The sequence below is a fragment of the Ovis canadensis genome, chromosome 11, assembly GCF_042477335.2.
Source record: "Ovis canadensis isolate MfBH-ARS-UI-01 breed Bighorn chromosome 11, ARS-UI_OviCan_v2, whole genome shotgun sequence".
In the NCBI taxonomy this organism is placed as follows: Eukaryota; Metazoa; Chordata; class Mammalia; order Artiodactyla; family Bovidae; genus Ovis; species Ovis canadensis.
In genome coordinates, this window is record NC_091255.1 from 31902827 (window position 1) to 31918095 (window position 15269).

General features: G+C 58.0%; 1 protein-coding gene across 3 annotated transcripts in view; it reads left to right on the forward strand.

Annotated features, from left to right (window-relative positions):
• The window catches only part of SGSM2 (small G protein signaling modulator 2), a 37752-nt gene extending 22728 nt beyond the window's left edge, over positions 1-15024 (forward strand). The window contains exons 12-24 of one of the 3 annotated variants that reach the window (XM_069603037.1): positions 1126-1260; positions 6095-6248; positions 7001-7065; positions 7170-7315; positions 7769-7897; positions 8126-8308; positions 10325-10699; positions 10909-11033; positions 11445-11527; positions 11671-11780; positions 12397-12493; positions 13041-13208; positions 13424-15024. In XM_069603037.1, the coding sequence (XP_069459138.1) occupies positions 1126-1260; positions 6095-6248; positions 7001-7065; positions 7170-7315; positions 7769-7897; positions 8126-8308; positions 10325-10699; positions 10909-11033; positions 11445-11527; positions 11671-11780; positions 12397-12493; positions 13041-13208; positions 13424-13512 (1859 nt within the window). In that variant the 3' untranslated portion in view covers positions 13513-15024. The remainder of the gene's footprint in view (positions 1-1125; positions 1261-6094; positions 6249-7000; positions 7066-7169; positions 7316-7768; positions 7898-8125; positions 8309-10324; positions 10700-10908; positions 11034-11444; positions 11528-11670; positions 11781-12396; positions 12494-13040; positions 13209-13423) is intronic. The other 2 variants (XM_069603038.1, XM_069603039.1) reach the window with 2 other exon arrangements.
• The last annotated feature ends 245 nt before the right edge of the window (positions 15025-15269 follow it).

Sequence of the window (15269 nt, forward strand, 5' to 3'; positions counted from 1 at the left end):
CCTCTCCCCCAACCTGCCACTGATGCGGAGGCAATAGTGGGAGTCAGGGGCATCTAGGGTGAGGTTTGGAGCTACAAGGGGCCTCTGGAAGCCGGGAGTTGAAAGTCGGCTTTGTTCTCGTGGGTTATTGCCCCACCTGGACGTAATCCCTTTGGGCCCCAGGGGGCTGATCCACAAGCATCTACCAACCCCTGAGCTCCCTTTCTGGTCAGAGCACCGCGGTGAGCATCACCGACACGTGAGCACTGGGCACTGCCCACGGGTTTCTCCCAGCTAGACTCGCTGAGCTTGGGGGCGAGGTCAGGGAATGTGCCAGCCCAGAGCACGTATTTGCCAGCCAGACCACCTGCTCCCAAGATGCGCTAACTCATACCAACAAGTGGTTGACCAGTGGTCTCTGTAATAGTGGACAGGCTGTACAGACTGCAAACACACAGCCACAGCGCGAGTTCCCGACCAGTGTGGAGGGCAGGAGGTGTGGGGCCCCTCCGCTCCCAGGTGTGCCTGCCGAGGAGGAGACGCAGCTTTGGCCAGCCGTGTCTGCCGGCCTGGCACTTAATCTCGGGCTCTTGCTCGGCTCAGCTGTTGCAGCTTCCACTTGCCCTCTTCAAGGCTTGTCATTTCCCAGCTGCAGTCACCTCAAGGAACAGAAGCCCAGCGGGGTGACTCTTGACTCGGGCTCTCCGAGAGCAGCTCCGGAAAGGCCTGGGAAGGTTGGATTTTCAGTCTGAAGAGGGGGATTTTAGGGTGACATTCAGATGTGGTTCAGCCTGACCACAACACGAGCCAAAGAAAGAGAGAGATCCATCTGCCAACACTCATGCCCGGCCTCGGCCGTGCAGGGCCGGGGAGCCCCTGTCTTTCACTACCCCGACCGCCCCCGTCAGTTCTCGCTTCTGTTCTTCCTAGAGAGGGCATCCTTCAAGAGTGAGCTCTGTAGCTGCCTCCCGGCCCTCACTTTCTTCCATCCTTTCCCCAGTAATTCATCAAAAGGCTCTCCGGTCCCCTCTTCCACACCCTGCAGGCTCAAGGCGACCCCAGACTCTGTAAGGAAGGAGTCTGGATCCTCCTGCCCTGGGACCAGGGTCCTCATGCCTCTGCGTCTCTGCTGTTCTCTTTGAGCAGTCACTATTAACTACCACCACCTAGCGGCCAGCCGCGCGGCCTCGGTGGACGATGATGAGGAAGAGGAGGATAAACTACATGCGATGCTCTCAATGATCTGCTCGCGGAACCTCACAGCTCCCAATCCGATGAAAGGTTTTTATCCCTCCCCGTCTCCCTGATCCACCCCTTCCTCCCGCCCCGCCCCAACCCCCTGGGCCCATGTGCCACCCACCGCAGGGGCTCAGATGGCAGTGTTGGCATTACAGGACTTGCACCCAGGAGGCAGATCAGGGAGGGTGGAAGGAGGTGCAAGCCAGAGGGACAGGACCAAGAGCAGCCAGCTCTGGGTTCCCCATCGAACCTGTGAGGGGAGGCTTCCCACCCAAGAGGGAAGAGATTAGAGATTCCCTGGTAGGAAGTCTGATTATCTGGTTCCTTCCTGGGAATGAATGGCTCTCTGAGCCTTGTTCCCGCTCCGGGGGTGGATCATGCTGCTAAACCCAAGACGGTGTCTTTCTCTCTCTCCCACTGTCTGGAAAGACAGGCCAGTGCCTCTGCCTCCCGACTGAACGTGAACAGGACGGAAGAGCAGGCCCCTCCTCGGCAGGGCTAGGGGCTGGACAGCTCATGGGGACAGGAGTCACCTGTGGTCAGGGGAGGGGTTGGGGCCACCATTGAAAGAGACCCGAGGCTCAGTTGACCCAGCTAGCCCTTTAGCATGAAATATAGAAATATCTGTGCCAAGGATATCAGACAGCTGGTGTTCCCGCCCTCAGGGACCTGAGTACAGGGTTACAAAGACCCCTTTACTGGGAATGACAGGGCAGTGCCCACAGCTTCTCTGGCCACCAGTCCTCTTGGGGCAGAGCTTGACTGGTGGAGAGGCACTGGCTGGGGGACCAGCGAGGCCCAGGTCACGGTTCTGCAGGGCTGAGATCCCCTTTCTCAGATCTGAGAGGAAGCATTCCCATGCCGCAGATTCACTTCTTTCTTCTATTTTTTCATTAAAAATATATATTGTGTCCATATAGGAGCTAGTGGGAAAATCTTCATCTCTGTCTCTTTTCTATACTCCGCACGTGTGCTAAGTAAGTCACTTTAGTCATGTCCGACCATAGCCCGCCAGGCTCCTCTGTCCATGGGGATTCCCCAGGCAAGAACACTAGAGTGAGTTGCTATGCCCTCCTCCAAGGGATCTTCCTGACTCAGGGATTGAACCCAAGATTCATGTCTCCTTCACTGGGAGGCGGGTTCTTTACCGCTAGCTCTGCTTGGGAAGCCCTTTCTGTTCTCTAAGAATGACCAATTAAATATATAAGCGCCAACATTTTAGGAGATGAGGGTGGGGTTTATACAACAAGTAGGAAAAGAAACTTGAGACAATCCATTGTCCAGGATGAAAGTCAGCCCAGCTCTATTCCATCAGACCTTAATGCAGACACGGAACCCTTTGATTCTGTTGCCCCACTGCAGGGGGCTTGATTGCTATTCACGGTCACACTCACCTGCAGACAATATAGCCAGAGCTTTGAGGTCAATAGATTTCTATGAAATACACACACACACACACACACACACACAGAGTTTGTGAGGCAGATTGTTACAAAAATATCTTCCGGTTTGTTATGCCTCCCTGTATGCACTTGAACAATTCCCTACCATTCTTTTTATTTATTTGTTTTTATTTTTTAAATGATTTTACAATGTTGTGTTACTTTCAGGTACACAGCAAAGTGATTCAGTTTTGTATATATATTCTCTTTCAGATTAGTTTTCATTATTGGTTATTGTAATAGTGACTGTAGTCCCCTGTGTTATACTGTAGGTCCTTGTTTATCTATTTTACCTATAGTAATATATGTTAATCCCAAACTCCTAACTGATCTCGCCCCCCAGCCACAGAGTGATTCCTTCTCCCCTTTCCCTGCCCCTACACAGGGAATGTGAGGCTTCCCTCATAGCTCAGTTGGTAAAGAATCCGCCTGCAATGCAGGAGACACCGGTTCAATTCCTGGGTCAGGAAGATCCGCTGGAAAAGGGATAGGCTACCCACACCAGTATTCTTGGGCTTCCCTTGTGGCTCAGCTGGTAAAGAATCCACCCGCAATGCGAGAGATGTGAGTTCAGTACCTGGGTTGGGAGGATCTCCTGGAGAAGGGAAAAGCTACCCACTCCAGTGTTCTGGCCTAGAGAATTCCATGGACTGTTTAGTCCGTGGGGTTGCAGAGTCGGACACGACTGAGTGACTGTCACTCCCAGTTTCACAGGGGGTATTCAGGAGTATGCGACACTCTCATTATGCAAAATTCTACCAAAGAATCCAGTTGCTGAGCTTGGCCGCCACACCTGTAACGGGCAACCCAGTCCATGGCCTAGAACACGCCTGGCACACCCTCAGCCCAGCCCCTGGCTCCTCTTACCCACCAGGTCCCTGCCCTTGCGCCTGCCCCCTCTGCCAGCCCTCCAGTGGGACCCCCTCCGGGCCAGCTGGTAGGAATGGGGGGACCCTCACTCTCCACGTTTGTCGCCTGCACTGGGCCTGCCACTTGGACTTTCCTTGCAGACCTGTGCTTGGTGCTGATGCTCATTTCCAGGTTAGCTGACTTGGAGCAGTGTAGGAAGGCTAGTGAGGAGAGTCAGGGAGCCCCTTCCCACCCCACAAACGGTAGTCAGGCTGAAGGCTGGGGGTGTCCCAGTAGAGCCCCTGTTTGGTGCTCGTGGAGATGAGGAAGCCATCCCTAGATGCTCTGAGAACTGAAGCCTCCAGGGTCAGAGAAACTCAGAGGGTCCAGGGGCAAGGGGGCTTGTCTGAGCATCCTCCTGGGGAATTCAGGGGTCTGGCCAACCCAGTGTATAGCCCCCGACCCCAGCCCTTGAGAAGGAGGGGGTGTGCGAGCAGTGTCATCGGGTGGCTGGGGGATGGCCTGGGAGCCCCACCTCCACCCCAGTCCATAATGACAACACTGTTGAGTCCATTCTGCCAGCCGTTGCTTTCCAGGCCTGCGACATGCTTGACTTGTGCATGTGAATCAAGTGGCGGGGGTCCAGACCCTCCCCTCTCTCCCCCTCCTTCCCCCCCTCCTCCCCCGGCTGCCTCCCCACCGAGCAGAGATGCTGTTCACTCTAATTCTGCTCCAGGCCAGGCACCTTTCACTCGGAATCTTAGGGGCTGTGGGGTTCAACCACCCTAATTGTTTCGCTTCAAACTTTCCTCATGCTCAGAGGAGAGAGTCAGAGTCAAAGCTGGCCCAGCAGACCCTCCCCGTCTAGCCTGCTACCCCTACAGAGCTCCGGCTGTCTGCACTGGGTTAATTCAGAGATGCAGTGTTCAATGCTGGCTGGCTCAGCTCCTTCCTGGAGAATTAAGGTGAAGAGCATTGACCCAGGACACTTGCCTTGGTTGGGCCCTGCTTTCTGGGCATGAGCTCGTTTTCCTGTGTGCCCACCTTCTATACCTGGCACACCCCCACACCCTGCCTGCCCACCTGCTGCTGCCTGCTGCCTACCTGGCTGGGCCCTCTGCCACCCTCCCCTGCCTCCCCTCACCAATGGGCGTCTCTCCTGCCTGCCTGCCCAGGGGCCTGATCTGGGCTCCTGCCCCATCCCACCTGTATTTGTCCCCTCCTCCTTCTTCCCAGAATCTCAGGCATGGCTTGCACCCCTCCCTCCCAGAGCCGCAGCCCCCCACACACACACCCAGTGTGTTCCCTTAATTTTCCTCTGGGTGGAGCTGAAGGGCCAGATATCAAAAAATCCCAGCTATGGATCTGAAAAGAGAGTCCCCAGGGCCCAGACAGGGCCGCCTCTGAGGGGACTGGAGGGGGTCAGCTTACTCCTGCTCGCCAGGGCACGCCCAGAGCTGGAGTCTTCCCCAGACTCACAGCAGCCCAGGGCCCAGGCTGAATGTGCAGAAAGAAACTACTGCTTGAACAAAGTCTCTTTATCACACACACACACACACACAGCACTCTTCCTCTCTCTCTTTCCTTGTCTTCTTCAGGCTTCTCGGTCCTTTCCCTCCCCCCGGCGTCTTTTCCTGGTCCTTTCACTTTCTGCCCTCATGACTCTGCTTCATCTTTGTGGCTCACCGGACCGTCAGAGTCCCCAGCCTGCCACGCACCCACCATGAACAGTGCCTGCCCCACGTGGGCCCTTGAAGCCCTCAAAGATCTCGAGTTCTGATTCAGACTAGCTGGGCTGGCTGAGGAGGCTTGGTCTGCGGTGGTGGAAACATGTCCAAGGAGCTGTCTTCTGCAGCACGTTCTTCTGGGTGGCGGAACTGTGTGGGAGCTTTGCCCTTCCTGCCAGCTCACCTATGTGTTTGCAGGAGGCCACTGCGCCGATGGCAGTCAGGCTGGGCAGGGACAGAGAACTCGCCCACTGCTGAGCTGGCAGCAGGGGCACCTGCCCAGGCAGGGCACACTGCTCCTCCTTAGCCACTGGCCACCAGGTCTAGAACCCTCAGAGGGATGAGGTCTGTGGACCCGGACTGGTGGCTCAGGGGTCCTTCAGGGACTTTGATCAGTGGAGACTCCTGGCATGGGAATGTTCAGAGATCGCAGTGTTCCAGGCATCTTCCTACAAATCCAAGAGTTTGCTTAAGAGGACCAGGCTGAATCCTGGCAGGCCAAGCCAGCTGGCAGCATTTTCTTGTTCCTTCCCTTTCTTTCTCCTCCGTCTAGAAAAACAAGTGTCTATCCCATCGCTCATAGCACAACCGAGAGGATAGGCACAGTCATCCATGACTCAGTGAAAGTGCCGTATCACGCTCAGAAAGCCCAGGTGGGAAGAGTCAGGCACCCTCTCTCTCTCTCCACCACCTCCATCTCTGGGCTCTGGACCCTGGGCCAGGCAGGCACCACCCCTGTGGTTTTCCACCAAAGGGCGACTTCATGCTGCAGCTCTGGGCACAGAGGTGGGCATGCTGCAGGGTGCTTGGGGGAGGAGACCGGCCAGGCCCTGACCATGGCCCCCTTCCTGCCCTCAGATGCTGGCGACATGATCGAGATGCAGGGCTTTGGGCCCAGCCTGCCAGCCTGGCACCTACAGCCCCTGTGCAGCCAGGGCTCCTCCTGCCTCTCCTGCTCCACCAGCAGCTCCCCCTATGCGCCCCCCAGCCACTGCAGCTGTGTACCTGACCGGTGAGTGGGCCTGTGTGCCCGAGTGCATGTGTAGGTCTGGGCCCGTGTCACTTGCCTGACATGGTCTTGAGTTGAACGTACCTGGGTTTTAATTTCACTTTTGTTCCCCACGTTGCTCTGCCAAGTCACTGAGTCTCTCTGAGCTCCTATGTTTCTGAGCCTCAGTGTCCTCATCTGTGAAATGCTGATAATACCCCCTGTTCCCTAAGGTGCCTGTGAGCACTGAGTGAGGTATACAGTGCACATGAGTGCCCAGAGCTGTGCCTGGCACCGGGCGGGTGCTCGGTATCTGGAGCTCCTCTTCCCAGGTTGGACCTGGATCCCGCCTTCAGGCTGACGTCTGAGGATGCTTCAGCAGGTGTCTGGGCATTTGCTGTGTTACCAGGAACAGTGTGTGCATGGCATTTGTGAGAGGGACATGTGCCCACCCTTGATGCTTTCACTGACGTCATCCTAACCCTGTTACGCCTGTTGACCCTCAGATGGCTCTCTCCATTTATACACGAGGACACCAAGATGTACTAACACAAAGTTAGTTGGCCAAGATCCCTGGGGTGGTTGGGGACCAGGCTGGGCCCCCAGCAGCTCTACCCAGAGTAGTTGGCAAAGCCAGGGAGCCCTTGACATGTTCCCGGGCTGTAGATCCTGCTCCCTGCACCACCCAAGCCCCTCACCTGCCCCCTGAGCCCGAAGATCCTCCCTTCTCACTCCTCCCGCCAGAGGAGCAGCCCTGAGTCAGGCTGATCCCACAGGTTGCCCCTCAGGCTGCTGTGTGAGAGCATGAAGAGGCAGATCGTGTCCCGGGCCTTCTACGGCTGTGAGTGTGGGGTGAGGTGGGGCCGCCAGGGGAGGGGGCGAGGGTGGGGGCGGGCACCGGGACACAGGGTCACAGCCTCCCGGCTCCCCCTCCGCCCTCTGCAGGGTTGGCCTACTGCCGCCACCTGTCCACGGTGCGCACCCACCTGTCAGCACTGGTGCATCACAACATCATCCCTCCCGCCCGGCCCCCAGGGGCCTTGGGGGGCCTCACCAAGGACGTGTGGAGCAAGTATCAAAAGGACGAAAAGGTGCGCACTCTGGGGTACCAGGCTCTGGGGTGGCTGGGCAGGAGGCCGCAGTGAGAGCTGACCACCGTGCTCTGTGAGTGGCTTTCACAGACCAAACGGGCATTCGGGTGAAACGTGGTGCAGGCTCGGAGGGGACAGGCCAGGACGGATGGCCTTGGAGTACAGGGGTCATGGTGGGGTCTCGTACAACCAGGCCTGTGGTCTCCACGGGAAAAAGATCAGACAGGGAGTCCTCTCTGCTTCTGTGTGACTCCACTGCCCTGGGGAGCGCCTCTGCCTCTCTCCAGGCTCCTTTCCTGCCCTGGAGGGGTTGAAGTAGATCTTCGTCCAGCTATGGTGCGGTGCTGGGATGTGATGGTCCCAGAGCCGTCCAAACCATCCCTGGCCCCGGCTCTCCAGGGCGCAGGGGGCGCCTGGCTGGCCCACACAGTCTTGCCTCCCTGGGTCCCTCAGAACTACAAGGAGCTGGAGCTGCTGCGGCAGGTCTACTACGGAGGCGTGGAGCATGAGATCCGCCAGGACGTCTGGCCGTTCCTGCTTGGCCACTACAAGTTTGGCATGAGCAAGAAGGAGATGGAGCAGGTGAGGGGGAGGACGGAGGCACAGGCGGGGAGCCAGGCCAGGGGAACCCGGGGCGGGGGGTGCCTCAGAAACCTTGGTCTCTTCCCAGCCTGAAAGAAACAGGGCAGAGTGGCCCCACCGTCCTCACCCCGGGCCCGGCCCGAGTCTCTGGCTGTCCTGGGAGGACGGCCACCAAAGGGGGCCCGGTGCGCCCCTCCCCCCAACGGTCGCGCTGTGGTCTGAGCACAGGTGGACACAGTGGTGGCAGCGAGGTACCAGCGGGTGTTGGCGGAGTGGAAGGCCTGCGAGGTGGTGGTGAGGCAGCGGGAGCGGGAGGCTCACCCGGCCACACTCACCAAGTTCTCCTCGGGCAGCAGCATCGACAGCCACGTGCAGCGCCTTGTCCACCGAGACTCCACCATCAGCAATGACGTGAGCCCGACGGGACCTGGGGGCCGGGGGCGGGGCGGCCAGCACTGCAGGCCTGACCTCTGGTGCTCGTGCTAGTGGGCAGCAGGGCCCTGGAGCACGCCTCCACGTGTCCGTGTACTCGCTTCCTTCCACTGAAAGATGGGATGACGGTCCCCCTGCTGCCCACTCCTCTGGCTCGTTGCAGGAATAAATGATATGGCGCACTGTGTTCTGTCCTAATAGGCTAGCAGAGGAGGGTGGATTTATGGGGGATTAGGGAGGCCCTCCTTCTCTGGGGCTTCCCTGGTGGCTCAGACAGTGAAGAGTCTGTTTGCAATACAGGAGATCCAGATGTGATCCCCTGGAGAAGGAAATGGCAACCCACTCCAGTATTCTTGCCTGGAGAATTCCATGGACAGAGGAGCCTGGCGGGCTGCAGTCCATGGGGTTGCAAAGAGTCAGACACGACTTAGCAACTAATACTTCAACACTTTTCCCTCTTTGTAGAGAGACCCCAAGGCTAGGAGTGGGCCTCCCTGGGTTCCAGCCCTAAGTCCACTAGTGACAGGATGAGTGACTTCTCTGCCCATCTCTGGGGCTCGGCGGCCCCTCTCAGCTCCTCTGATTATAGAGGCTTCTCCTAGAGCTGAGACTGGGGGGGTGTGTGTACTTGGAGCAGACCCATCTCATAGAGTTGGCCATGAGAAGCCAGTGCAGAGCCTGTGTGGTTCTTCCCACATCCCCTCTGACTTTTAGATGAACATCAAATCCCAATCCATGGCTGCTGGGCCCAACTAGAACTGAAAAGTTTCAGTTTTCAGGACATTCTTTTATTAACTTTTTTTTTTTTTCTTAAAGACTGCCTCTTTAGATAATGTATATTCTTGTTCCTTAACTCCTACTAACCAAAAACTCAAGTTGGAGCAAGACTTAAATATAACTGCCAAGGCATCCTCTCCTTTCCACGGTCTTTGTCTGAATCCCATGTTTGTGAACAGATTCTCTGTCTGCTGTGGGTTTTGTTAAACTCCGACTCTGAACCAGGGCCCCAGCTGCTTAGCTTGTGGACACAAGTAGCCTTTCTCGCAGGCACTAACCCAGCAGCACTTCGTACTTCTTGCCCAAAGTGAAAACTCCTTTTAAGTATCCCTTCCCTCCATAATCCAAATAGAAAAAGGAGACAAAACCATCCACATATGTCTCTTCTTTTCCTTGTGACTCGTCTGTGGGAGTGTGTGGACCATTCCCAATCAGTAGAACGTGTCTCTTTTTCCTTCTTCCTTCTCCTCAGCTTATCCTCAGCTAGTCTAACTGATGAGGTACTTGCTAGAGAGGTTTCCTGCTACTACTGCTTCCCTGGTGGCACGGAGGTTAAAGCATCTGCCCGCAGTGCGGGAGACCTGGGTTCGATCCCTGCATTGGGAAGATCCCCTGGAGAAGACAATGGCAACCCACTCCAGCATTCTTGCCTGGAAAATCCCACGGACAGAGGAGCCTGGCGGGCTACAGTCCATGGGGTAGCAAAGAGTCCGACATGACTGAGCGACTTCACTTTCACTTTCTACTACTGCACACTCAGTCCTGAAAACAAAGAAGAACTTGTTTTTCCTAACACCTCCAGTCTGCCAGGTCCCTGGGCTGCCCCAGAGGCCACACCACAACACTGTGGAAGCTGTCCCGGCCCGAGGCAGCCCACGACGTCTGTGTTTGTAGAGGATCACTTACTCACACTGGCCATCGAGTGTCCAGGCCTCCATCCCTCTTCTTCCCTTCACACTTTTTCTTACCAACGTGAGGCCAGATGGGGCTGGAGACGGCATTTTCATGTTTTCCCAGAGCCTGGTCGGCTGGGTCAGGGCTTGGGGGGTTGCTTGGCACCCCCCTGGGAAGGGTGCTAGGGAGCCATAGAGTGGGGTTGGGGATGTGAGGAGAATTCTGTGTCCCTCTTGGTTCTGACCCTGGAAGAGAGGCTGAGCTGAGGGTGGTGCTGGAGGGCAGGCATGAGCCCCGCTGTCTTCACGCCCCCCTCTCCAACAGGTGTTCATCTCTGTGGATGACCTGGAGCCTCCAAGGCCCCCGGGCCCTGAAGACCCCACACCAGAGGCTGAGCCGGGGGCGGAGGCTGGGCCCACGGGCACAGCCATGGTGGGGCAGCAGTCAGTGGAGTTCGACTCTCCAGACTCGGGCCTGCCTTCCTCCCGCAACTACTCCGTGACCTCGGGCATCCAGTCGAGCATAGACGAGGGCCAGATGGGCTTTGAGGAGGAGGACGGTGCTGGGGAGGAAGGCTCCGCCGGGATGGTCCCCAAAGCCCAGGTCTCCGAGCCCCAAGAACCCGGCCAGGAGGCCTTGCAGGCCGGCGAGCTGGAGGCCGGGGAGGAGCTCGCGGCCGTGTGCGCCGCTGCCTACACTGTATGTGCTTGTTCCCCAGGAATTGGGGACCCCGGGGCGGACCGTGGGGTGGCCTGGACTGTCCTGGAGGTGGGCACCGAGCCCCTCCCTCAGCAGGGCCACAGGACTCAGTGCTCCGAGGCCCTTGGCTCCCTGCCTTCTCTGTGTCCCTTTATTCGGGCATCACCTTCGGCCCCTGACTCACCCCTGAGGGCCCTCCACTCTTCCAGATAGAATTACTGGACACCGTGGCCTTAAACCTGCATCGCATAGACAAGGACGTGCAGCGATGTGACCGCAACTACTGGTACTTCACACCCCCCAACCTCGAGCGGCTCCGAGACGTCATGTGCAGGTGCCACTGGGGGCCGGGCTGGGCGGGAGGCGGGGACCCTGCTCCGTGCAACATTAGGTCCGGCAGCGCCCTGCTCCCCTGCCCTGTCCCCGTCTCATGACCGGCTCCCTATGTCTGTGTGTCCCCCATCCTGTCATTCTTGAGGCCTTTCAGATCTCAGCTTTAGCCATGCTTCTCCAGGAAGCTACAAGCTGGTCCCCACCAGCACATTGGGGGTGGTGATGGCTTGTCCATTCTACCCGAGCGCCTTGAGAACAGTGGCTATGGATGGTTCAGTATAGCACTCCAGTGCTTCAGGGTGGAGGAAAGGCTGACCTCTGCGTAGCTGACTGCTCTAGGGGTCGTCTCCCCAGGAGTCCCTGTGGGGAGGGGAGGACAATGCATAGCCACAGAGACTCCGTGGTGTTTCAGCTACGTGTGGGAGCATCTGGACGTGGGCTACGTGCAGGGCATGTGCGACCTGCTGGCACCTCTCCTGGTCGTCCTGGACAATGGTGAGGCAGGGCTAGTGGGATTGGGCCTGGGCCGATCCAAGCTGGGGAAAGGAACAGGGGGATGGTGTGGTCTGCATGGATTGGGGGGATGTGAGCCAGCTCTGCCCCCCTCCCTGCCAGCCTCACACCCACCTCCCCCACAGACCAGCTGGCCTACAGCTGTTTCAGCCACCTCATGAAGAGGATGAGCCAGAACTTCCCCAATGGGGGTGCCATGGACGCCCACTTTGCTAACATGCGCTCCCTTATCCAGGTGAGGTCTGCAGCAAGCGGGGGCGAGTGATGGGGCAGTGCTGGGCTTGTTCATTACCCACGGGAGGCTGGGGAGTGCTCCCAAAATGTGTTTTATGTATAAGCTTAGTTTCTTTCATTAAAAAATAAAAACCAGGAGAAGGAAATGGCAACGCACTCAGTATTCTTGCCTGGAAAAGTCCATGGACAGAGGAGCCTGGAGGGCTGCAGTCCATGGGGTTACATGACTGAGCATGTGTGCATGAGGGTGGAGGGAGATGGGCTGTAGCAATAAACTGGTAGAACTAAAAAATAAGTAAAAATAAAAACCCCAAACCCCATCATTTTCAACCTTACCAGTCAAAGAGGAATATTGGCATATGAATGCTTATGCTTGTGAACGTTCTGGGGAGTAGTGTGGTCAATGATGAAATCACCCAGAAAATGGCATCATTCCAGAGAGGACATCCCAGAGAGATGGGTGGGGCCGCAGGGTGCAGCCCTGCCCTGGGAGGGAGACAGGAGGGGCAGATGCAGCTGCCTGGGGGGCACCCGAGGGCCCTGAGGGTCGGGAGTACAGGGCGCTGGGGAAAGCGCCCGCACCATTCAGTCTAGCGCCCTTTCTCCATTTAAACCAGATCCTGGACTCAGAGCTGTTTGAACTCATGCATCAGAATGGAGACTACACCCACTTCTACTTCTGTTACCGCTGGTTCCTGCTGGATTTTAAGAGAGGTAAGAGACGGGCTGGAGGGCGGGCCTGGGGTCGGGGCAGTGGGACCTCCCCAGGGTCACTGGTTCTCAACCCACACCGCAGTGTAGAATCCCTCCAAGGAGCGCTGGGCCTCAACTAGACCCTGACTTAACTAAGTGTGGTGACTTTAAAAGCCATCAGGTCAACCCACAGTGCAGCTGGGGTTGAAAAGTCACCCAAAGGCAATGGTTTTCAGAACTGTTTTCAAAACAAGTCTACCTGAGCACCAAAGTCTATAGAACTAGAGCTACTCTAGTGTGACGTGGCCTCCGCAGAAGGTCAGGGTACCGGAGTCGGGTGCGACTCCGGGCAGGAACTACACGAAGGTGGGCGGGGCTTACCCAGCTCCAGTGGCGCGATTGGGTAGCGCGCGCTACCTATAAGAGGAAGGGCGGGGCCTTGCCTGGGAGCCGCCCTCTTCACCGGTTCCCACGGTGGACCGATCCCGGGACCACGGCGCTGGAGCTCTGTCTTGGCATGAGGCGACCCGTGGCGGCCAGGCCATCTCAGCCCCCTCGCCACCCCCAGAGCTGCCGTACGAGGATGTGTTCGCTGTATGGGAGGTGATCTGGGCAGCCCGGCACATCTCCTCGGAGCACTTTGTCCTGTTCATCGCCCTGGCCCTGGTGGAGGCCTACCGAGAGATCATCCGCGACAACAACATGGACTTCACCGACATCATCAAGTTCTTCAACGGTAGGAGCCACTCAGCGGTGCCGGCTGCCCCAGCATGGCTATTGAGTGGCGCTTCCACTCCCAGCCTGGGCAGGGTAAGGGGTGTCTTAGGAATACTGGCCCGGCCCATAAGGGAATGTCAGGAGTCCTGATGGAAATACAGCCGGGTGGGCGGACCCCGGGCTCCTCCCAGACTGCAGCCCCCACCTGCCTTCAGCTATCCGTGTCTCCCGCAGAGCGGGCCGAGCATCACGACGCCCAGGAGATCCTGAGGATTGCCCGGGACCTAGTCCACAAGGTGCAGACGCTCATAGAGAACAAGTGAGGCCGCGGCCAGGAGGCAGCCCCGCCAGAGCCTGGGCTCCCTGCCAGGGGCCCCACACAGCGAGGTGCAGGGGCGGTGCAGCCAAGACTGCCCCAGCCCCCAGCCCCTGCGCCTGCCCCACTGTGTTCTAACAAAGTGCTTGTGAGCCTGGGATCCGACTCCGGGCAGTGCCGGCCCTGCAGGGCGATGCAAGGGCCAGAAAGCCCTGAGGTCAGGGCTGGGAAGGGAGGCGTCAGCCTCAGGGACTGACTGCCCTTGGGGGACACCTACTCTACTCCCCTCCCAAATTCCTGGGGACAGCCCCACTGCCACTGGCCTACTGAGCCTGGACAGCTCCCCGTGGCCTCACTGGGGCCCTGTAGAGTTAGGGCTGTGGTTGCCTGCGCCCCAGCTGGGTGGGTTGGGGGGACCCTGGGCTGTATCTCTTCTGAGCGTCCCTCTGCAGGCACAGTGCCTGTGCACACACCAGCCCCAACGGGGGCAGGCGGAACAGCTGCCAGTTTGGGTGTGTGTCCTGGATGCAGGAGTGTCCTGGGCTGCATCCCAGGCCTCCCCCGAGACTGCGGGACAGCCCAATATGGGCCCTGGTGGGAACAGCCCACCTTAGCAGCACTGCCACTGCCTCTGGCCACCCGAGGTGACCCCGCACACCATCCCCCCCCACCCCCGTGAGCCTGCACGGTGCACCCACGTGTATCTGCAGTGTCGCTCAGCACCCTGCTCCTGCTTCGTGCGTTAGACGCATTCCTGAACCGTGTGTGAGTGATGCTTTCGCCAGCAGAACGACCTGGAATGTGGCAGAAGCACCTGCATAGGAACCCCAGGGTGATTCTTTTAAGGAGGCGATCCTTTCACAGCCTCCTCTCAGGAACAGGCTCTGGAGCCCCAGGCAGCCCACCATCTGTCCCCTGCATCTGCTGAGTTCCTGAGGTGGAGGGGAGGGTGCTTGGATCTCCCCAGCCTGTTCTTGGCGAGAAGCAAGGCTCGCTCTTCCTTCCATATGCTTCTCAGGATGCCGAGAATGCTAGAGACCCAGGAACCCCCTTGGAGGAGCCTCACTCACAGAGGTGCTAGGGGGGCCCCAGCTCCTGACCCCAGGCAGGCCTAGTCATACCGCTTGCTTCGTTGTCCCCAGCGCCCCCCTCGTCAGTACACGCAGGATGGTCCTTGTTCTGGGGTCAGGAGGCTGCTCTGCCACAGGGGCTGGGCCTGCCCAGTGATCACTGAGGTCTGGAGACTTCCTGCGTTTGAGAAACATGGGAAAGAGCCCAGCAACCCCTCTGCATCCCACACAGTCACCCCAGCCCCGGGCACTGCACAGCCTGTTTAGGGGCAGCCTGCCCCATTGCCCATCCATCGTCCGTGAGTCCTTGGCCTCCACCAAGCATGGTGGCCGTTGTGTGCCTGCCTTAGTGACTCTGGTTTTGTGAGGAGCAGAGTGTGTATGTTTTTTGGCTCAGAAACTATACTCTTCAGTGTAACAGACCAATAAACACAGCATTTGGCAATGTTTGAGGCTGTGGTGGCTATTTGTGGGCTGGCACTGGGCAGTGAGTGTGTGTGCTGGGGAATTCTGCAAGCTCCACGACTGAACGCTAAAGAGGACCTGCTCCACAAGGCCAGGATGGTGGAAAAAAACAGGATTTCCAGAAGTGAGGGACCCTGGTGGTGGACTGGTTGAAGGTGAGAGCCAGACTCTTAAGTACCTGGAGAGAACCCTTGGGGGAACCCTCACCCCAGAGCCAGCAGTCCTGACC